Source organism: Dermacentor silvarum, chromosome 3, assembly GCF_013339745.2.
Source record: "Dermacentor silvarum isolate Dsil-2018 chromosome 3, BIME_Dsil_1.4, whole genome shotgun sequence".
Taxonomy (NCBI): Eukaryota; Metazoa; Arthropoda; class Arachnida; order Ixodida; family Ixodidae; genus Dermacentor; species Dermacentor silvarum.
This window is the reverse complement of record NC_051156.1, coordinates 56,822,821-56,847,075: the sequence shown is the minus strand read 5'-3', so window position 1 is coordinate 56,847,075 and position 24,255 is coordinate 56,822,821. Positions and strand designations below refer to the sequence as shown.

The 24,255-nt window shown below is 46.4% G+C and overlaps 1 protein-coding gene across 10 annotated transcripts in view; it reads left to right on the top strand.

Annotated features, from left to right (window-relative positions):
* The window catches only part of LOC119444370 (fatty acid synthase-like), a 648,066-nt gene that overhangs the window by 144,738 nt on the left and 479,073 nt on the right, over positions 1-24,255 (top strand). For 9 of the 10 annotated variants that reach the window (XM_049663304.1, XM_049663305.1, XM_049663303.1 and 6 more), the window contains exon 8: positions 16,923-17,096. The exons of the other annotated variant lie outside the window; for it this stretch is intronic. In XM_049663304.1, the coding sequence (XP_049519261.1) occupies positions 16,923-17,096 (174 nt within the window). The remainder of the gene's footprint in view (positions 1-16,922; positions 17,097-24,255) is intronic. 10 annotated transcript variants of the gene reach the window in all.

The window sequence follows — 24,255 nt, the reverse complement described above, 5'->3', positions numbered from 1 at the left end:
CCTAGAGAGATAAATTAAATTTGATCTTTCGGACGTTCAGTTCGGAGAGATCATTTTCGGAACCAGGTACTTCCACAAGGCAGAAAGTAAAACATGATACTTCATGAATTCAACAAATGGAGGTGATTTGTTCACGGGTGCTAGAATTAGTAGAATGGTTCCTGGTGTGCCACTATGGGAACGCATCTAGCTTAATATGACATGTTAACACTTCTGCTGGCCATATATGATTGATATAAATGCGCTGCCATTGCTAACAATCTGCTAGAAGAAATTGCAAACGTTAGAAAAACCGTGGTTGCACCAGTCACTCACAAAATCGACATCCACTGGGAGAGTTGCAAGTCTGGGTGACACGAATAAGGATACGTACGAACAAGACAGAGCTATACATGCAACGTTCACAGAGGAAAGCCTGTCTTCATGTGAGCAACAGCAGTTTTTGCTCTGACGAAGACAAGGCCGACTGTCGAGCAGTTAGCTGCTGACAATCTCATGTTCATCCACCCTTGATGAACAAGTGCGCGACACTCGAGACGCCCGCAATTTACAACTTACATAATTTTCTCAAGGTGTGCACTAACTACATTAGGCGCGCTGTGCGCCTAAACATCAGACAAGCACGCAAGAAACGAAACCGAATGCCGGGCAAGCGCCATTTCTCTAGATAGTCTATAAGCGTCACCGGTAGTCGATAGACTCCCCACTAGAACGACGCCACGCCGCTCTGTGTATTCAGGGTTTAAAGAGTGGTCGACAGGCTCGGCGGCCAGAAAGCACGCTACAAGTTCTACGATCCACAACGGTCGTATCACTTTTTTAAGCTATTGCTCCCGTGTTTTTGGAATCTACAGCCGTGCAATCCAGAACTCGGGAGCCTTGTGCGCCGGCTTGAGTCAGCGCATTGGTTACAGCTGTCGCTAGATTGAAGATGGCTTCTTGACCGGCCAAGATAGGATGTCAGTTGCAAGCACTTCTAGGAAACAGAAACCCTAATAACCCGCCGTGGTTGCTTAGTAGCTATGGTGTGGGCCAAGAACGGGTCAAATTGACTAGGGTTTCTCAGCATTAAATTAAATTATGGGGTTTTACGTTCCAAAAACCACGAGCGATTATGAGGCATGCCGTAGTGGGGGACTCCGGAATAATTTTGATCACCTGGTGTTCTGTAACGTACACCTAAATCTATGTGCATGAACGTTTTTGCCTTTCGTTCCCGTCGAAATGTGGCCGCCCTCGTCGCAATCGTACCCGCGACCTCAGCAGCGCAGCGCCTTAGCAATGGGCGACTGCACTGGGCTGGTCACAATATAAAGTTCGTCACTTGCGTGTTGAAGTTTGTGAAAAAAAATGACCCAAGCAGCATAGGCGATTTGACGGTTCTCCCGCCATGTTGACAATTAATTGATAAAACAGCTCTGCTGAAGACGAGGTCGCCGGTTCAATCCCGCGGCTGCATTCAGACGCCGGAGGAATGCAAGAGCACGCGTGTACCGTGCATTTGGAGCACGAAAATTGAAGAGCCCCACTTAAAAACCCATAATATAATTCCATTTTATCAAATATCGACACAATTTGCTACAGATGTATACCTTAGACTCAGTCCTTCTTATTCGCTTATAACCCGTTAATTCTAGAGCTTTTCCCTCGAACGAAAGTTATATATTCGTTTTTCTCTACGAAGTTTGCTCGTTCGTCAATGATAATAATAAATGCAGGTATTACAAAACTAATAAACGCTGACCACTTTTAGAGGCAAGTGCTCAAGCTATATGATAATATTATACATATTATATCAATACTGTAAATGCCGACCTTTCGTTTACCACTCGAGCAGAAACGGGCATATATAATGTACGAGGAGTTCATTTCTGAGTTTTACGGAATCTTTAGAAATCGCCTGTGGCAGGTAGCATAATTGTTATCATTGAGCTGGATTATTTGATAAGACGGACATTTGTAGCACGAAAATGGAAACACATATTAACTAATTAACAAAAATTCCCTAATTAACGTCTTAGTTAATTACTTTACGACACATACTGAAATGTACGCATTGTAGCCGGTGAGCTTGTCAGGCGTATCCATTGGAATGAATTTACAGAATGGCACCAGTTTGGAGATATGCGCCATCAAACTCGCCGCAAAAATGCACTGTTGTCCCACTTACTTTTTTACCAAAATGCTGTTTTATACATTGAAGCACAAAAGTAACTGAAACGCCCATGTATTTTGTCCCACCCATTTGGAAATATCTCGAACCTGGTGTCATCCTGAAAGTTCATTTCAAGTGAATGTGTCTTGCAAACTCACGGCTACCATTCGTAAATTGCTATATGTGCGGTAAAGTAATTAACTGAGAAGGTAGTTCGTGAATTTTTCCTAATTTGTTGAATATGTTTAGATTTCTCGTGCGACAAATGTCCGCTCTTCGAATAACCCAGCTCAACGATAAGATTTATGCTACCTGTCACGTGCGATTTTTAAAAATTCCGTAAAGCCTTATTTTGAACACTCGCTATGATATCAGCGTCTGCCGGCGTTGAATGGACGAAAGCTTTTGTTTTCATTCTTTGCCTTTTTTTGGGGGGGGGGAGGGGGGTGTAGCCGCGTTTACATGATTACAACAGTAGTATATTGTATCGCATTTACTACAGGCCGTATACACGTAATCAAAGGTCTTTCATTAGGAAGCAAATTAACGCAAGGCTGACGTTGCTGTGCATTGCTAACGGTAAGCTGGACGTTTAGGATTTTTATCCAATTGGGTTAGGTTTAGGGAAAGGTAATACAGTAATTTTTTTGCAAGAACCTATATTGTGAAGCCGTAAATAGGTCGCTTGACGAGCACAAAGGGCTCGACAGGTGTAACGTAGACATAGAAATGCTCCCGAGGCATGTGATGAATCACATCAACAAGGGCTTGTAAAAAACAGAAAACATCGCAACTCCTGCGAAGCCTAGACATTTGCACTGCATTTGTATGGTTTTCCTCAAAAAAAAAAAGAAACTGTAGAAAATAAAATAAAAGTGGCATCGGTTAAGCAGTGTCACAACCAGCTATGACCGCTGGATACATGATAACAGATTCCGCAAAACACTGATTCAATTCATACACAACACAGGCCTCACAGCACACATATAATACACATATACACATCGTGAATTCTGCCTTAAGAGCAAGTCTTTGTGAGAATTTAAAAAAAAAAACAGCTCTATTTCGTCTTTTTGTAAATGTGGTTCGTCACAAGATTGGCGAGCAGCTATCTTGGCCATTACATGTTCCTCTGAGTTATTTCGCTTGTTTAAATACAACGTTTGTGTCCAAAAGGTGGCCATCACTTGTGTTACTTGCTTGAAAAGGTCACCAGGTTTGGGCTACCAGGCAACAAAACCCGCAATTACTCCCTGGTTTTCAAACTAAACAAAACGCCTTATTTAAACCAGTTTTCCTATTTAAGAATAACTGTGAATTTTGCACCAGGAATGAGAAAATACCCTAAGTATACGCCGCATGACTCTGGCGGAAGTAGAGTAAGATGCCTATCAACAGTATATTTCTGTTTCTGGTAAACTTTACATCTTAACGCAATTATTGCTGAATAGGGTGGTGGCAGCCTGCACCAGTCACTTAACCGAAAATAGTGTCTCTCTCCAACCAGTAATTCCTTTTAAATGTCCATCGCGATATCATAACACGCGCACGACATCCCGTCCATTGCGACTGCATATGCGAGTCCATATATAGGCCTATTTGAAAAATTTTACTCCATCAAGTGAAACGCAGCAGGCGACATGAAAACATCAAATTTTGTTTTGTAAGAATTTCGTACGTGACTGGATGGGCAAACTGACTTTAACTTTAACTGCAGTTTTTACGTATAACGACTTACAACACTCATATCGCAGGGGTCTATCCGCCTATATTAAATTATTTTGTTTATACTTGATCAAGCAACATAATAAACAACAAAAAAGTACATTTGGGAGGTTACTTAAAGCTAGCACAAGTTTCTCATTGTATACACGTGAGGAGTTTGTCGGTTACCACTTGTCGCGCCAAATCTGCACCTCCACATAAGCTCCACAGAACATTCTATTCGGACATCGTTTGAAAGCGAAGTGTGCTCCAGCTCTTTTAGGAATTGTTTGTTCACTGTACCCGCCGCAGCCAGACAGATTTTGGAAAAGCGGAGCAGTTGCCTGATTGTGACAGCTTACACCACGACGCGCCACTGGGACCTCGTGGGCACCTCAATGGGGAATGTGCCGACTATCACTGGCATCCACCCCTTCAAAAAATGTCGCCACCTGCACGGAGCGCAGACGAGGAGAACATCGGCGCACCCTAGTGCACATGCAGCCACCAGCCATCTTGGTTCCCCAACGTTTGCACCCGCCGATGATTGCCTCCAATATAGGACGCGAGCGTCGCACGGCAGACTAGATAAAGACGCGTGCTAACCGGCCACCCACCCACCTGCGCTCCTTGCGCCACCTGATCACCGCACGGTGCCACGCGCTCACTAACCCCTCCCCAACGTTGCGCGCGCTTTATCCCGTGGCTATGGTGGCCACCACACCGCAGCTTCGAACGCTGGGCACGCACCTAGCCATTATTCTTCTCGGTTCACCCTCGTGCGCTTACCCTCGCACCCACAGCATACGGCATGCGATAGGATGTTATCGCTTTGGACATTGTACAGAATCTCACTGCTTCTTTTTTTCCCTCTTACCTATGGCATCCCTTTACCCTCCGCGGTACAGGGTAGCCAACCGGAGATAATCTTTGGTTAACGTCCCTGTCTTTCCTTTGTCTGGCACTCTCTCTCGCTCACTGCGACGCTGTAAATTTGTCTGGAGTGTCCACATACTTACCATCTCAATACTTATACCAGATTATGCTTCGTAGAGCTGAAGAACCCACATTGCATTTAGCACAGGTGATGTAGTGACCAAGGAACACGACAATCAATATGTGCAGTTGTCCCAGGACATTGTCGAGTTGGACCTTGCGGACAATGGGCCAGACTCCTACTTGACTGGCCATCAATTCAAGGGCGGATACTGTTCCCTGCGGCTGGATATATAGTCCTTGCCTGAAGTCACTGGCAAAGCGCTGCGGCAAGCCTCTCTACAAGGTTCCTGTGGTTCTAGAAGACGTCAGATTTCACCGAGCCGCCATTGCAAATAAACGGTGAGTCGACGCTAATTTTGCGCATGACCAATTTGCTGGCTGAGCGCTCAAGATTAAGAAAAATCTTCTCTCGCTCACTGCGACGCTGTAAATTGTCTGGAGTGTCCACATACTTACTATCTCAATACTTATACCAGATGGCTCCAGAAGGCTTGCCTCTTATACTAACGCATTTTTTTCATTATTAAACATCTTTCTCTGTCACTTTGCCTTGTTCCCTGTTGTGCAGCTCAGGGATTCTAGCCGAATCGGATCCCTTGGTTCCATTAACTTATTTTACGGAGGTTCGTCGGTCTACGCTTCTACATTCTTTGCTGTTTCCAGAATTTGTTCAACATTGTCTGACGCTTTCCTGGGTTCGGAAGGACACCCTTTTATTCTAGGACTACAAGCAACCCACCGTCATTGCCACAATAATGCGTCTGCTTGCGACACCACGGAATCTGGCGCATGTTCACCCGTCTGCCGCAACCAAAGTGTTGCTAACACCACTGCTCAGATCACATGTGCTGTACAAGCAAAGTGGCAACATACCAGGAACGTGTCATACGGAATACGAAAACGCTTGCTTTCCGAGCATTGAGAGCACGGTAAAGAACTCCGCAGAGTGGATTTTTTGGCCTAGTTCGTGCATGGTTATACTAGGAGAATGCCAGCAAACTTGAAAAAGGCGAAAATCTAGAGGCAGACATAGACAAAGTGACAGGAAGGTGGCTTCTAGTCACCTTCCGGTCGTTTTGTCTATGTCTGCCCCCCTCTCGATTTTTCCTTTTTTCAAGTTTGCTGACATTCGCTTAGTAAAGAACTACAGGTGGCCAAAATTGTTTCCCTCTCACCCGTTACAACTTGCTTCATAATCTGATCGTGGTCTAGCCATGTGGAAACTCTAGAATTTAATTAGTGACAGGATTAACACCGAGTCATCAATGAATTTATTTGCGTGGCTGTCATCATCTTCAGTGGCGGCAGGCCCCAACGCCATTGCCGCATTGATGTGTCCGCTTGGAACATTGCCCATTTTGGCGCTGTTTACCCGCCTGCCGCTACGTTGTCTTCAACCATGGGAGCGGCGCTCGAACATCGTTTTCTTTTTGTGCTCACGAGGGTTTCGACGGGAATTCAGGGCGGAGGCTCCTTTCCCAAGCGTATCACCCTGAAGGAAGCCGAACGCCAGGCTGGGTGCGCTTGTGCCCATTTGAGCCAGTGGGTCCCCAGCGCGCGGTAGGAATCGAACCCACAACCTCCCGCAGCTGAGGCTTGCGCTCTACCACTCGGCCACGGCTGCGGTGTTTGCTGAAAGTGTTTGGTAACACCACTGCTCAGGGAACATGTGCAGTACACACAAAGTGGCAACATACCAGAAAATGTCATACGGAATGCAATAGCGCTGGTTCACCGAGCTCTGAGAGCACGTTAAAGAACTCCAGGTGTCGAAAATTATTTCAGAATCCCGCGCTACAACTTGCCTGATAATATGATCGGTGTTTGGCCATGTGTAAACTCTAGAATTTAATTAGTGACACGTGCAGAACGAGTCATCACTGAATTAGCGCAGCTGTCATCATCATCAGTCTATTTTTATGTCCACCCACTGTGGAACGAAGGCCCCTACAAGCGATGTCCAATTACCCCTGTCTTGCGCTAGGTTATTTAAACAGGTGCGCCTGAAAATTTTCGAATTCGTCTCACCACATAATGTACTGCCATCCTCGGCTGCTCTTCTCTTCCCTTGACATCCAATCTGTATCGTTAATGGTTTGGCCATCACGGATGCCTTCATTTACACGCAGGTACCACGCGCTTCAACGTCACCATTATGGAGGGATCGGGTCAGTTCGAGATCTCTGAGGGGGGCAGTGGCAGCTAGCGGCCGTATTAGAAGGCTGGAGAGAACGAGAAAATCATCGACATGGAACCGCCATGCCCGAACGCCGCTGATATCGCGTCTTGCGATCTCGATGCCGAAGACGTCTACAAAGAGCTGAGACTTCGTGGTTGTGAGTACTACGATCAATTCCAAGGCATCCTCAAGGCCAACATAAAAAGTAAGTTCTGTTCAACGCGCAACACATGTTATGTGCAACTTATGAGAGTACCCAGGCGACTTTAGATGGTATTTGTACAGCGCAAGCATATCTTGTAAGCTGCTACTATATCTACTCTGAAGGATTCACTTAAGAGTAAGCGTTCTGCACCGGATTTTATGTGATGTTATTTTATGACATAATATGGCATTTTATGAGTCAGGCATTTTAGACAATGGTGCTGCTTCAGCGGCGAGAAAACCAGTCCACTGTTTTTCCCCCGTTTTCTTTTTAATTTTGTTTTTAGCTGTCATGCATACTACGTCTCGTAAGGATGGAGCAAGTATCAGTTCTAATGCCACTGCGACCGGCTCGCGTGGTACAAGCGTTTGAGCTAATAGGCAGCGTAATGCGATCCCGCACGGTAATGAGTCGGCAACGTTTTGCCACTAATCCTGTTTTCCAATATGTTTTTACGAAGATGTGTATGTGATCTAATTCCCGATTTTACGCGCCGTCGGATGTATCTGCGAGGAGCAGCTGCCGCTGTTCTAGCCGCAAGAACGGCCCGTGTCTTCATACCGCATGCGCTTCCACCAATGAGTGTGGAGATTTCAGTCCGATGACGAAAAGATCACAACCACACGGATTCGCCCTCCACGAATCACTAGAATATGAAATACTGTATATGGCTCCCACCGGGAGCCATAATCAGTAATTCATATATGGCTCCCGGAGCATATGTGGCTCCCACATGGAGCCATGTATGTTCCCTGTGGAAGCCATGTACAGTAATTCTACGCATCACTCAAGCAACATTATGCATCATGAATGGCGGATTGCACCGACTGCACCCGCAGTAACCTGTATGTTTAGCCGCGGCTATACGGCCTGACTTTCTGTTCATGAGGATGCCTTTGCGTCGGTGGCGGCGCGGGTGTTTGCCGCCGCGTCATGTTTTTGCTCGCGACAAATGCGCCACGGGCTTCCAGCTTACAGCGTTTCTGGTGCTGTGCCAGGAACGCTTTTGTCCGCCTATTTGAACACGTCCAGTAGAGAGATGCACTAACCCTTTGAAGGTAATATTATCACAAAAGTGACCACCTGCGAAAATCGCCACTTTGCTCTGGAAGGTACGACATCGCGGCTGATAACCGCTACGGACTAGTTACGTGAAGCGTTCGTCACCGGAAACAGCAGCGTGTTTCGCCTTGTCGGCTTATAAAAGCGTCGCTTACACTGATTTTTACAACGATTAGAATCTTTATTCTATTTATTTAATGTTTTCGGAGAAAACTCGCTTAAATACGAACGTTAAAGGTTGTTTCACCTATAGCCATCGCCGCTCGTATCGGGACCACCGAGCAAAATTCCAATTCCTGTTTTGCAGCAACAAAAAATACACGGCCAAGTTTGAAAAATAATTTAATAAATACACGGGAATTTCATAACTCATCAGAGCTTCAAGTTATTTAGGAATAGCTACGTACAAATTGAAAAACTTCTGTGCTGCTCCTGTTAGCAGTGTTTCTACCGATGATGTTTTTGCTTTAATTCAACCCATTTCCGTCTGTTAAAGATGTAAGCCATAATTCCTTCAGAAGATTCGCTGCTAACGCAGAGCTGTATACGTTTCCCGCCATAATGTCGTGAGCAGCTGTGTCAAAGGCATCTTTAATGTTAAAAATGTCACACCGCCATCACATCGCGTATTATGCAATTATATGTGACATAATACAATCCACTCTATTAACTGATGTGCGGACACGTTGGGAATGTTCTATTTTTGTTTGTACGGTTTTTTTGCTGGAAAAACGGCCGGACAAAAGATGGGTTGCTTTAAACGCTATTATAACGTATTTGTCGACATCCTCCACAATTTTTCATTGGCACCTTATGAAATAATTAGGTTAAGTGTAAATAAATAACAACACATAATAAATAATTGTTTCTGCGCCGTGAAAAAAAAACGTACTCGAGAGTTTATATCAGCAACCCCTATGAAATATTATGTATTATGATTTTGATATGTCGCAGATTACACAGCTCATAACCTGTACGTCTACCACCAAGAGAAGCGTACTGAAAGTAAGCGTTAAGAATTACAACCCATACGATTTTGCACTCCATTAGCAGTTGACCAAGGCGCATTTTTAGAAACTGCAAAAATAAAAGAAAATGGGATGACAGTGCGCCAGATGACCTCAAGCATGACTGCGAAAAATGGAGCGAAGACGTGCGTGTTGTGAACATGATTGACGTTCCACGTTGAATTACCTTGACAAAAGACCTTGCAAAACAACTCTTCATGCCCTTTGCGACACAAGTATAGCGACTTATGGAGCGTATATGCCCGAGCAGTCACGGAAAAAACCAGCCTAGTGACGAAACGGGTCGTTGCGAAGGTCCGAATAGCACCTGTTCAAACACTGTCCCTTCTTCGATTAGAGACTGTGTGGTGTAGAGCAAAAGAAGACGAGGGACACCGAGATACAAGTACGAGCGCATACTGCCAACTGAAAGGTTTATTCTCTGATGAAAGGCTTTATATGGAAAGAAAGAATGAAAGACAACATACAAACAAAACAGCCTACTGTTCCCGCGGGCGCTGCCAAGAAGGCCACTTCTTTTCGCCAGGGGTCGCATACCTTTACATGGGCAATTTTCGCGCGCCATGCTAGTCGATTTGACAATGACGCACATGCGCTCATCCATGCGCTTAAAGCTTACTTTGTTTTTTCAAACAACGGTTTACATCTGCATACGCTACAATGGAGGGCTAAAAACCTGCTTTCCCGTTCCTAACATTATTGACATGTTAACGCAGACGTTTGTTGAAACACCTGCCAGGCTGTCCCAATTAGCATGCACCGCCTTTCAGAGGGATTCTGTACACGACCCCCTGCGCACACTCCACGTATCGGGCTTCTCTAGTTACACGCCTGGAAGCCATAGGCTTTCAGGCGTGTCACTTGTGTTCGAAAGCTGCCATTTAATCTGTGGTGGCAGGAGCAGTTTTTGCGCACGGGGTTCATATGTTCACCAATCATAAGATCAGAGAACACTTCATCACAGATGAGATGTTCTATATGATCAGAGATCAGAGATCATTTCTTCAGAGAATAAACATTTCGGTTGGCAATAAGCGCTCGTCCTCGTTTCTCAGTGTCCCTCGTCTTGTCACGCGCTACAACCCACAATCTCAAGGAAAACCAGCTAGCCCAAATCATCAATCTTCGATTAGAGCTTTCAGATGCATCGACAGTGGTCAGTACAATCAACGCCGTGCAAACGAAGCTACCTATACAACTACGAGAAGTGGGTTCTTGTCAGGCTCATCTGCTCTACTTAGATGGATCACCTCAAGACCAGAAATTGAAAGACCTTCATTAACAATCATAATTCTCGATCTTTCTTTACTAAACCTGAGGCCTAGACTTGTCGCTGCGTTACCACAGATATTCGCAAATGCCTGTAAATTGCTTACATTGTCTGCTAGTACCACTATGTCGTCCACATACATCAGTCCAGGGATCTTCTGTTGCACCATTTGTCCATTACGCAAGTAGGATAAATCAAGCCCAAATTCGCCGTTTTCCAGTCGTCCTTCTGTGCCCTTAACATAAAGCGTGAACAAAAATCGAGACAGCGATCATTCTCGTTTCAGTCCTTGGTGAATTCCCACCACTTCATTACCTTTTTGACCTTCCCATACGACTTGTACTCAGTTGTCACTATATATCTCCCTCAGCAGCTCCACTAAATCGTCATCTATGCATTCGTGCTTAAGAATATTCCATAACAATTCACTGTCTACGTTGTCATAGTCTCCTTTACTATTTAGAAATGATATCGATAATGGTCTATTCTAAGCTACTGAAATCTCTATGCGCTGAGTTAACGCAAACATATTATTCTGTAAGAGTCGGCCTGGCCTGAACCCATTCTGCAGTTCCCCGAGCAGATCATTTTTCTCCCACTTCGACACTTGTAATTTTATGGCTTGAATAGCCATTCTATATATCACCGACGTTGCTGTAACTGGCCTGTTCGAGCTCGCCTTATTCTTATCACCTGCGCCTTTGTGGATCAGGTTCATCTTGCTTTCACGCCATCCAATCAGAATTTTCATCGTTTTAATAATTTGCTCTATGGCATTAGTCAGCAGTGCCTTGCTATTCGGGCCGACGAATTGTTTTGATTAGCCGTATAGGAATTTCATCGGGTCCTGCTGCCGTGTTGTTAGGGATATCTTCTTCTGTTTCTTTTTTGCCAATAAAAGCTTTTTATGCTACATTTTGATCTCTTAGGGCTTCTGTGGTGTTGCTTGATCTGTTTCAGTTTGAAATACGCTTTCCTTTGTACAGAAGTTAACCCTAATAACGTCTTTTTGCGTAGATGTTACCGTCTTGATCCCTTATAGACGTTTGCGTATTTTTAGTTGGAGCTCCGAGTGCACTTATATGGCTCCAGAATCTTTTTGGGGCGCCTTTATCTCGTTTCCGGTCTTCCCTGATTAATCAACGCACCCTAGAATCTGCATGTTTGCAACCTACGTGGATAACGAAGATCTGACCAGAGTTGGGGGATAACTGCACAACTCATATTTCAAGATGTGTAAAGGGCACATTATTGTTTTCCCTCCAGACCGTATACTTACGATGTACTTGTTTACAGGAGATCACCGCAAGCTTATGCATGCCGCAGTGCGCGACATTCTAATTATGCGAGAAATACTGAAAATCAAAGGTCCACATTAAGCGGTGAAAAAGTTTGTACATTACCACCAGACATATAGAAGACTCGAAGCGAAACCAATGGCTGAGCGATTTGTGCCTCTGCCAAAGGACAGAATAACAGTGAGCACTTTAACGTCATTGGCATAGACTTCGCATGACCGTTGTATTATAAAGCAGGGCATGAGTCATTGAAAGCGTACGTCATCTTCACTTGCGCAGCCACAAGTCCTGACTTGGTTGAGAAATTGAGCACATGATCTTTTTGTATGCAGTTTGAATGTTTGCCGCACGATGTGTTATCTGTAAAGCCGTTTTTTACGCTAAATGTCTCAGCTTCAACAGAGCTCCCACAGATTTGTAATCTGTCTGGAAATCCATACGACGCGAAAGAGTGCTTCAACATATCCGGTATCATAAGATACGCAGGACGTTTACTGCTGGGAGAGCGCTATGATGGGAATGGATTCGGGGAGCGGTTGACACTGACAGTCAAGACGTCCCTTCAAAAATAATTGAAAGCCTGTCACCTAACTTACGATGAACTTCAGTATTAGGGGACATTGAATCTCACGTCCGTTGGCTCCAACGTCTGATCCTCTAGAAAAAGTACCATGAAGCGCGGCTGACTTTATAATAAGGAAGTGACTTTTAGGGGGGAAGCTCCTTAGGGTGTGGGTCCGTCCCTCCTCTGTAGTATGTAGTAGTAGTAGTAGTTAATAGTCGTCGTCGTAGTAGTAGTAGGTAGCCACGTCTACTTTTATGAAAAAAAAATTCCGAAAGTTGTGTCCGTAGCGCGGAATCGAACCAGGGACCCCTCGCTTCCGAGCGCGCGGCGCTAACCACTACGCCACGAAGCGCATATGGACACACGCACCACGATGAAAATAAATACCCAACATTAACGAAAGACTGCGCGTTTCTAACGCGTTTGTGCTAGCGCGTTACGGCCCGTGTAAGAAGCTGGTGTAAGACGCTGTGGCCTCTCCGCCTTACCCCCGTATTCATAAACGCTCCTCGACTTGAACTTGACTTGCCACCGCCTTGGGCAGCGCGTTCGAAACGCGTTGAAGGCGGTGGCAAGTCAAGTTCAAGTCGAGGAGCGTTTATGAATACGGGGGTTATACTCTCTCAGCAGTCATGTGATGGCGTCGGCAAACGCGGTGCACGTTCCGGTATGTGTAAACGGCTGCGTAAGACGCTGTGGCCTCTCCCCCTTACTAGAGAGTACTGCACGTTTCTAACGCGTTTGTGCTAGCGTCTTCTTAAGCGGGAGATGGTGCAATTATAATGAAGGGTGCTGTTATAAAATAGGAATGACGTCACATATGGCGGGTGTCATTGGTGGAAGTCAATCGTTCGATTTAGTGCGGCGAGACTGGGCGAATTACACGGAAGATTCACGGTTTACCGATGATTCCCTCCGAAGCTTCGCCCACTCATCATCATTCACCCCGTGGATATGCGGTGTTTTTTTCTTTGGCTGAGGAAAGCATTGTCCAACAGAATTACAAACTTACGAGAGAAGAGCTAAAACTACGCTGGAAGCGATGGCAGGCGACAATAAATGCCGTTTAGAAATGGTGACGCCAAGAGAACATTCTTCAGTTCAGATCAGCTCACAATATGAATACCCCATCATAAAGTGAAGTGAAAGTCAGTGAAGTTGTTTTGACCATAGCGGAGAAGATTCCAAGGCCAATGTGGAAGTTGGCCATTATTGAAAAGACCTTTCTAGGAGGAGACAAATGAGCGCTGCTGGGATTGCCGAAGAAGGATGACGGAAGAAACGTTTGACCGGCCATTCTGCATCTGCATAAACTGGAAAGAGGAAATTAAGATTGTTCGCCCCGCCCTAGGGAATATATAGGTAATATGTTTCAACCATGACAGAACGCTCCTGGCTGCTACATATACTCTTTTGTGTGATAAACGTGACTGTTGGTATGCGAGCAGGTCTCTAAATACATTAAATACAAATTCATTTTGGGTCCCCAGAAGCTTCCGATACCTACTGAACATTAACTCAAAGCAGGGGTCTAAAGGAAGAGTCTTGTATGCTACCTTTTTGGTAATTCGGGGCGCCGGTGAAAGAAGTCGCAGTTTTGCCCGAAAGGCGAAGCTTCGATTGCGATAGCAAATTAGTGGACATCTATACAAAGTAAATATCGCAGTTTTATCGGCCGCACAGAGTTGTAAACTTAGGCATACTAACTAAATTAACAAGCATGGTGTCATGCGCGCACAAGCAAACATGAACGCATCGCACCCGTGTCCTCAGAAACTGCCTGTCAAAAGGCTGGAGTGAGTAAGCGCAGCAGCAGCAGCGATCGAATTGACATTCATGCTGCCACTCGCATCAACACGAACTAAGCGGCGAAAACACAGCGCAGGGTGGACTCTGTCCCCGCCGCAGATGGCTTTCAAGATAAAGCGGCGCGGGCGGGCGCGCAAGGCGTAGAACGCGCCCCTCCCCTCCCCCCCGGAGCCTTGTGGTCCATCACGATGTAGTGAGCGCCGTTGCCCTATATTTCTGTTATATTTTGGCAGCATTAAGTTGGAGCAACCGATGTATATTTCGCGTAATATTTATCCCGGAAAGCGGCTGTTTTATTAATTCCTCTGGTTTTGCCCTAACATACAATTTCTTTAGGCATATGCCTACAATGCATGTAGCGCGCAGTATATATAGCACTTGTTTACTATTGTTTTAGTGTGATAGCAATTATACGGACAGGCCAGGCACATTTCTGCCGTCGCCGTCGTCGTGAGGTTCCGTATGAAATCCAAGGACGATAAAATTGCCTCTGCGCGCCGAGTGCGGTATGCGCGAGTGAAAGTGTTTGAGGGTGATCCGACGATCACGGCTCAATCTCGCGCATGCAAGAGCGGGAAGCGGGAGAGATGCGCGCCGTCTTCCACTCGCGCGCAATGCTCCGGAGCACGAGCAGGAGGGGGGGGGTGGGGGGGGGGGGGTTCTACTGCGGGCGGCGGCGCGCGCCCGCCGGGACCGCAAGGCTCGGGGATGAAGGCTGTTTCACATGATGCGATTTTCATCGCATGCGACCAAAATCGCAGTCGCCGTGCCAACCCCGATTTTGGGCTGCGACCAACCGGTTGTTCGCAGCGTCACAGCGCTCGCTGCGATTTTGCGTCGAAATTGCGCTGAGAGCTATTTCGCGGTTTGTTTTGGGAAATGTCGTCGGTCACTGAACACAATGTTTATAGATACTTTTCTGTCTATAAATATTGGCTTAGCAAGCCTCGAACAGTTCAACTAATTGAGTGGAGCCGTGGATTGCGCAAGCGGTACGTACCATCAGCACCGACACCCGAACAAGACAGATAAAAATTCGTAGGTCAGATTGGATTCTGTGATTTCTATCCATTTGTTGACACGCGGCGTTGCTAATCACGTGACGCTTTTTATACGTTGGCTTCAGGTGCCCATAGAACGTACTTCTTCGTGCTTTTCTGATATTCACGCGCGCTGCGAGTTGGTATAAACTACGAGGTGTCCCTCACTTGAAGACAAGTCCTTCGGATGTCGTCCCAATTTTCTGGTTGTACAAGCTACTCGCGATATACGAAAACGCCAGAGTTGTAGCGTGGTATGCTTTTACGGACGAAACAATTTAAATAATATGCAACTACGGACAAGTGCTGCGGTCAAATGGTCCTGCTATAAGCGCTACCATTTAGTTGCAGTCGGTTGGTTTGGGCTTCAACGCTCATTTTCCCCAATGAATTATCTGATTTCAAGGTTGTGTTACTACCGCCGCGAGACGCGGCTACTTATCAAGCTGGCAAAGCGAACGTGCAAACTATATATTGTAATGAATGTTCTACCAGGGTCCTTCAATCTTTCTTCTGGTCGTGAAATTCCCGCCGAAGTTTCATGTAGGGACAAAAGCTGCCACCAGAGGCGCCGCCGTGAGTAGAAGGGCACCGATCTGTCGTGCTTGGAAGGGCAGTCGCGCGGTCGCGTGGATTTTTGCCATGAAAACACCTCTCCCACATTTATTTTTTCACTGTGTTCGCTAACTGAACATAGCAGTGATTACCTTTGACCACATCAGATAGCGAGTTGTTACTACTTGCAAGTCATTGATTGTTAGCAATGGTTCAACCAAGGCTGCCCGTCAAGTTTCTTGATTCCTGTGTAGGTGATTAAAATCGTGCTTAAATTATACAGTGCACCGTGACTAATCCTAGCTGACCCACAGATTGACGTTGCTTGCGCAAGAAGTTATGGTGCGCCCTACTGCGCGCTGGCGGTCCGCAGCGCCCATTATCCTGCTAATAGCCTGTTTATTCTGTGGCATCGCGAAGCTGCCAATGGGAAATTCTCGCGCAGAACAGGCACGTCTGAACAAAGTCATCTTGGCACTAATTGTTGCAGCAGCTGTGAACTGCGCATGCTAGATATACAGTGTAGCCAATATGTGCGGTTTCTCAGCGAAAGTTCTTGCATTTACGCATACACATTTCAACAGGATCAGTTCAAACCTGCGTGACTGTATTTTGTTTATCCATTCACATTTAATGTCGCAGTTACCATCAGTTCAAGGTTGGCGTTCCACTTAGTCACCCGAAAACACCACCCGAGTCTTTTTATAAAAGTACCAGCGTAGATTGAAACCAGCACGCAACTTCCATCGTCACTAGTTCATTCAAGACTACATTTACCGATCAAACTGAACAACTATATTACTTTTTTGCATGTTTCTCTTGTTTGTCTTAATACTCAGCTTTCTTAATTGAACTAGAGCCAAATTTTTTAAGATTATTTTTTCTGCCTAATAGTAAACAAGTTTCTGTAGGTCTTTGTGGATAGCACTTCCACTTGTGCTAACTACGCTACCCCTTGCAGGACAGTGTCTGCTTAGCAAAAGGGCGGAATGGAGGGCATATGGTATACGATTATTAAGCAGTACAGGCTTCTGACTTTTTTTTCCTTTACAGGGCCGAATGGCATGCTCAAGTGGGACAACAACTGGATTACATTCATAGACACAATGATTCACGGCAGTAGTCTTGCGTACCCCAAACGAGCCCTGAAGCTTCCCGTAAAGATAATTTCCTGCCGCATTGACCCCGTCGTTCACATGGAGATGACTAAGAAGGCAACGGAATCAGGTGGGTTTTGGACTATACCAGTTCTTACATTTTAACAACGGGTGTAAAACAAAGGAGTCTTAGCACTGGAAGGGCGGGAAAGGGGAAGTTTAATTCCCGAAGGACAGTAACAACGCGTCTATACTGGCCGTTCGAATCAGTCCAGAAGCGCCAGATCACGATCGAGCCGCTTGCGATGAGCGCGCTAGTCACCGTCCTCCTCGTCTAATATTTAGCAAGATGTAATACGTGCCACAAGGATACCGGTGTCATTTATGCACAGCGAAAAGAAAGATATAAAAGCAAAGCATTATTGTCGGAGGTAAACCAAAGGAAGGCGCTGAGACAAAATTACGCGCTCAGCTTTCAGGTTTTACCTGAAGAATATAGACAAAACTCTGCATCGAAGAATACACCGCGCATGCACGCACAGAAAGAGAGAGAGAGACGGACGGACTACATTGTTGTAGAAGCCTTCTAGTACACTGTAGACGGACGGACGCAAAAAAAGAATAAGGCAAGGGTGCTGACACTGCTTCCGGTCTGTTTATAAGGTTCCGCTTTAGGTTTGTTTAGCTTTAGGTAGACAACTGGATCTTGTAGAGAGTTAAAAATAATGTTTTCCTGGAACGTGAGAAGTAAACGTGGGTAAGTCCCTTCAGCTAGGGAGTCAAAAGATTTATTGCTGCTCGATCGTCTTTTTAGGCGCCGACGAACCTACCACTATTCAAACAGCTTGGAAGAGACAAGGAAACCCGCTTCCTCATAAATGTAACACGTGCATGTTTCGCTTTTCACAAAAAAGGCGCAATACGAAATTTTCTATTCCAAACAGCGGCGCACCGAGACGTTTTGGAAAATTAATTGTTTGACGCTGCTTTGTTGCAGATTGTTCATATCGGTTCTCCGCTTCAAAACATTTTTCAAACAGCAAACGCCCGCTTACAAATATTTTCACGATTAAAAGTGGAATCGCGCACAAAAATAGTTGGCGGTGCTTTCATCCTATGAAAGCGATTGGCGGCTGTTATGCGACTAGCATGCTTTCTCTCGAATGGTGCATAATTTGCGATTTTACGTGATGGATTCTTGTGATGGTGGAGTTGACAAAACAGAGACAGGGTTGTATTACACAATAAATTTCAAAATGTTTATTTGTTTTGATGCGGTTTAGTTAATTTCTATCGTACATCAGTCATACTAAATCATGAGTACACTGAATCTCATTCATTTCGAAATTACAAGTTATTTTTGGCCAATCCTCCAAAACGGATATACACCACTGTGACACATAGTTTTTTATGTGACTGGGTGCCGGTGAGTTTGAGTATACGTTACTTTTGAAGGTTACCGAATGAAACCATTTGGTCCGTCGGACGTCCGAATTATGTCCCAATGTCAGTGCAGCGTTTCAGACAAATAGGACACCCGCTGGAAGTCCGGTTAAGCATATCCAATCACCGGTGTCCCAAGGATAACGCACATGGATCTGTTTCGAATATCATACCACAGATATACTTGTTGAGAAAAAAATGGCGATGACAGATGTATGCAGAGCGAGGTATACGATACACATTTATTATATTTAACGATTCGATACCCCATGTGTCAAAGTGGCGCATATCGGCTTTGTAGAATTTTCCAACATTGCGCACACACCGTGTGACGCCTGCTCAGCGGTTGGTTTCACAAAAATGAAATGAATCACCGAATTCGCTCAGTATGTCGAGCTGTTCCATTAAGATGACGCCGTGTTTTGACTCGATATGCAAGAACAGGTAATTATGTAGGAGTTATTTTCTTACGTAGAACAGAAGTGTGATTAAAGGGAAAGCTTTGTTATACATCATTCGCTTGTACTACATATAGTGCACATATGACCGCCGAATATACAACCACAAATGTAATCGACGAGATCTCGACCAACCCAGCAACAGGCGCACCAACGTCAAAAGCGGGAGGGCAGGCAATCGCCAGCCGCGGTAACTATATACAGAGGCAGAGTCAAAAACAGGGCTAGAGAAGGAGAACGGCAGCCCAGAAGAGCTCGTGCTGCAAGCGGTGTAGAGATCGCGATCTCGATGGCCTAACAGCCCGCCACGCTTCGAGTGGGCCTGGGCATTTGGCGCCACTGTGTCGCACGCCGGGCAGCCCCCAAGAGACTCCGAGGCGGTGTGCATCCCCGCGAAGTATTAACCTAGCCGAACAGGAGCTAACTCCGGGAAATGCGCGCTGTGGGAGCATCCTCGGTGCCTTGCGCCTGTGTTGTTCGCCTTGAGTGTCGGTGAAGTTTACTGAAGTGTACTTAGGGGTTGCTGTTTCCAAGTCGGTCACTCTTTCTGGCACCGTGAATACAATGGCATGTTTTCGCTTTTTTTTATTGCAATAGCAATTATATGGACACTTCAACCCGATTTCTGCCGTCGCCGTCACCATCGCCGTGAGGTTCCGTATAGATTCCAAGGGCGATAAAATCGCCGCCGCACACCGTATGCGCGAGCGAAAGCGCGCGGGGGACGCGCGCTATCACGGAGGGCAAACTCCCCCGCGCGCAATAACGGAGAATGAACGTCGCGCGAAAGGCCGTGGGGTTATGGGAGGGAGTGAGGCGGGGCGGCGCTGTGCTCCGGCACCAGCGGCGTATTTACCACTCAATCTCCCACGCGAAAGCATGAAAGCGGGAAGGCAGCGCGGTATGGAGGGGGGGGGGGGCAGCTTCTCCTCTGCCAACAGCTTCTCCTCTGCACAACTTCTCTGCAGTTTGCCCTGCGTTGGAGCTCGTCTTAGCCGTCTCTTATCTCCACACGGCTCTGACCTTTATATGCGCTGTGCATTCGCCGCTCAGTTTCCGTTGAAGTGATAGACCGCGCGAGCCTTCGCCCGCTGCGGCGGCTGCGCTTGCTGCCAACGTTTTGACAGTCGTTGTCTGCGGTCATTCAGAGTGATCTATTCATGTTTGCTTGTGCGCGCTGACACCACGATTGTTAATTCAGTTAGTAAGCGAATGTGTCCAAGTTTATGCAGCTGATAAAACCACTATCCATACTCCGAATAGCTCTCTACTAATTTGCTATCGCAATCGATGCTTCGCCTTTCGGGCGAAACTGCGACATTTTTTTTTATTTTTTCGCATCCAACCGCGGGTCCAAGAATGCTAGCGTACGTTAACTAACCACAGGTGGTCATAACTATACTCCTGAGTTCACCACTGTAGGCCTCCTGCGCTGGAGGTTTGAATGAAGCATGGCGCCACCTATTGGCACATGAGGCGTGACGGCACATGAGAAGTAGGAGGTTGTCCGACTCCCTGATTGAGTTCGCTGTACAGCTGTCGAATGCGAAGCACCTACATGACTTGTTTCTGGCGCGTATTTCGCGTATTTGACGTCTGTATCACTTCGGAGAAGAGCTAACAACTTCTCTTGCTTGGTCAGAGACGCTACAAGCCTTGGGCGCGATCTTGTACGCGTTCCAAAATGGAACGGAGGCGGTCCGTTCCATCGAGCCGCACACGATTGGTCAATTTGAACCGTGACGATCAAATTGACCAATCGTGTGCGGCTCGATGGAACGGACCGCCTCCGTTCCATTTTGGAACGCGTACAAGATTGCGCCCAAGGCCGTCCTAAAATAGCTGTTCGCCTCATTCGCCAATCCCACGCAGAAAGTGGAAGCGAGCGCTGCGGTGCGACGCCCTGCCCTGCAACGTCGTCATTGACGCTACTGTTGCGTTGTTAAATGCCATGAACAAAAAGGACTTCAACACAAGGGGCATTATAACGTCAAACTATTCCCATCTGCTTTTATTCCAATCTTCTGAAGTCAAACTGACGTCACCGCCGACGCAAGCATCGGGCGGTGACCTGCAGCGTTATCTGAACAGCCCAATCAAAAGCTCTCCTGGTTTATAGGAAGTCACCGTTGTTCGCTTTCATGATGAATAACACTGCCTAAACTGAGCGGGTTTTCTTATCTAATTGGCTGACATGAGGAGAGGAGCACGCTCAAGTGGTGAAGCTTTTGTTGGGGCCAAGCCAGCGAAGTGAATGCACATAACCGTACACTCTAAAAACAGTTGCACCCTTTGGGGCATATTTTTGCCACAGAACAGTAATCGTCATCTGACTTGCGTGGCTTTCCTTTCTTTAATGCTGTGCGCCCGGCACTTCTCGGTCACGAACGACAAGAGCGTTATCAGCGTGACACAGCGTTCTCGACAGGAAAGTAGCAAGTGCAGAGTTTTCAAGATAGGAAACGCAAGCAAGACTGTCACGGAGCGGCATATTTTCGAATGGTTTGGACGCTGATTAACGACACGCCGAATTACGAGCGTCAAACACGTGGGCTCCTGACTGTGCAGCGTATAATGCATTCGACATCGACACGCCGAATTACGAGTGTCAAACACGTGGGCTCCTGACTGTGCAGCGTATAATGCATTCGACATCGACACGCCGAATTACGGGCGTCAAAAGCGTCGTGGCCGCTCGGGCTGCCATCTCGATTCCAGACGCGTCACGCCGATTACGGACCCCGAAGTGTGCACGTACGGCCACGTGGTAGTGCCGGGCTCAACCTTGGCCCTTGACATTGGGAGAGAGGCTAATCTGCGGTTCTTCGTCCATAGTGATAGGTCGCGGCCAAGATTGTTGGGAGCTAAGAGAGCTGAATTCGGAGAATGCTACGTAGCGGCAGTTTCCCTACCTAGGGAACTAGGGAAAGGAGAGGCTATTTAAGCGCATGTTTTGGGCCCTGCTGATTAGTCTAGAAGCTGAACCTATGCGCTGCTGAGAAGCCGTTGGGGGGGGGGGGGCTAGTGCCGTCCAGTATCGCCTGGGCCGCCTGGCCACGTCGGAACTCCGAGGAACTTGTTGACGTACGAGACGTCAAACCAGCGTCTGCAACGAAGCTCACGGTAGTTCACCTCAAGTTAGCTCAACCTGCTTGAGGGAAGTCGTCAGATCTAGACTCCCGGGAACCCCAGCTCAGCAATTCGCATCCACCTCGACAAGATCGGACCGCCAGCCTTCTTCGGGAAAGCTTTGTGCACCGACTTCACGGTTTATGGACTTGCTGCTGCTGCCCGGCCATGCGTATGACACCATTTGTTTTCTTTTGAACTTTGATTGCTTTTGAACTTTGTCTTATAGAAAACTGTTAAGTGTATTCTTTTGTATTTGATCCTCGCACTGTTTCATTTTAATATCTACTGTTCATTGCTCGTATTTATTTGTCTTCATCATTGTGTTACATTAAGTTCAGGTGTGTTAGTCTGTCTTGTGTTTTCTTTATTATTGTATTTTATTATTCTCTGTGTATTTATCAGCCGATAAATATCTTGTTTTTTTGTTTACTCCCGACTCTGACTCTTTTCACTGTGCTCGCTTGCGTACGGAACGACCAACCAGCTTGTCTACCCCGTCGATCGACTTCGCGCCGACGACGAATCGGGGACAGCTGTGACAAAGGCAGATGACGATTATTGTTGTGTGGCAAAAATGCACCCCAAAGGGTGCAACTGTTTTAAGAGTGAGGGTGGGGCCGACGTCTCCGATTAGTCTGCTTCCCCTTACTTAGCTTGCGGTAGCTGGTCGAAAATCGCGCCGGCGTGCAATGGAAGGTTAAGAATGCCGCTAAAGGGGGATCCTCAGCAAGGAAGAGTTGGCAGAGCGACGTTGTATACGTGCCGAAAGAACTGGAAAAAATCCCTTATACACTCTAAGAAGAGTTGCACCCTTTGGGGTGCATTTTTGCCATACAACAATAATCGTCATGTGTCTTGCTTGCGTTTCTTATCTTAACTCTGCACTTGCTACTTTCCTGTCGAGAACCCTGTGTCACGCTGATAACGCTCTTGTCGTTCGTGACCGAGAAGTGCCGGGCCCACAGCGTTAAAGAAAGGAAAGCCACGCAAGTCCGATGACAATTATTGTTCTGTGGCAAAAATACGCCCCAAAGGATGCAACTGTTTTTAGAGCGTACCTTCGGGAAAGTACCGCCATCTACTCTCTCCTCCGCCGTCTCCTCTCCTAAAACGCTCGTTTTGTTTTTTCTATACATTTTGCTTGTGAAAGCTAGTTGACGGTGGTGCCCCTCCGAAAGCTCCAGTTTAAGCCTTCAGGCCGGGCCGCCGCCGCCGGCCCAGATGGACTTTCGAAATGGCTCAGAGGCGAAAAAAAAAGAAAGAAATACAAAGAATAGAAAGCACGCGCTATCATCGTCTAATCGGACATACAGGAGAGAGATAAGCCGCGTTGTTCAAAGGATGAGGGTACTTTTCCGAAGGTATTGGGACTTTAGGATCGATACCCTTCATACGACATCAGTTGAGGAAGTATTGGCAAAGCCAGTGGGATACTGAAGTATTAAATAAGCTCCACATGATAAAGCCAAAATTAGGGAACTGGAGATACGAAAGGACAGATAGACACAAAGAAGTACTTCTCTGCAGATTAAGGATAGGCCATACCTACGGCACCCACGCTCACCTACTGACTGGAAGTGAACCTCCAACATGTAGTAGATGCGGCAATAGCCTTACAGTTATACACGTTCTTCTTCAGTGTCGGGAAATAGATGCAGAGAGGAAAAAGTACTTCCCCTCCCTGTATCGTGATCACGTACCTCTCCACCCAGCATTTTTTCTCAGCAATGAACCGCTTTTCAATTTTAACACGGTCTTAAGCTTTTTAAAAGAAACTGACATCTTAAAAATTATTTGGCCAGGTTATTTGTAGCACTACCTCCTCTTTGGAGGTTGTAGCTGCAATGTAAGCATATTTGTAGAGCACGTACGTGCCTCCCGACCCTTGCCTCCAAGGGTCCTGTTGAGGTACTAGTGCTACCATCTCCTATGCGCCTCGCTTAACCATCCATCGTTGCCAACATATTATGATCATAGGACATGTAACTAATCATTGCCATTATTTTAGTACATTTATATTTTAAGCAATTTACAGAGACTTATTTTAGGCCCGTTTACAGCCGTGTTACATTCTTTGATCCCATTAATACTTCATTACAACATGTGTTTGGCGCTCTTTGGCCAGAACTGACCCTTGCGCCATTAAAACCCATTAATCATCAATTTTGTCTACGTGCGGTATGGGAGTACCGTCTTCCGAGATAACGCGTATCTTTGAGTATTCCCGTTCCTCTTCAGGCATGGTTTTGCTACCTC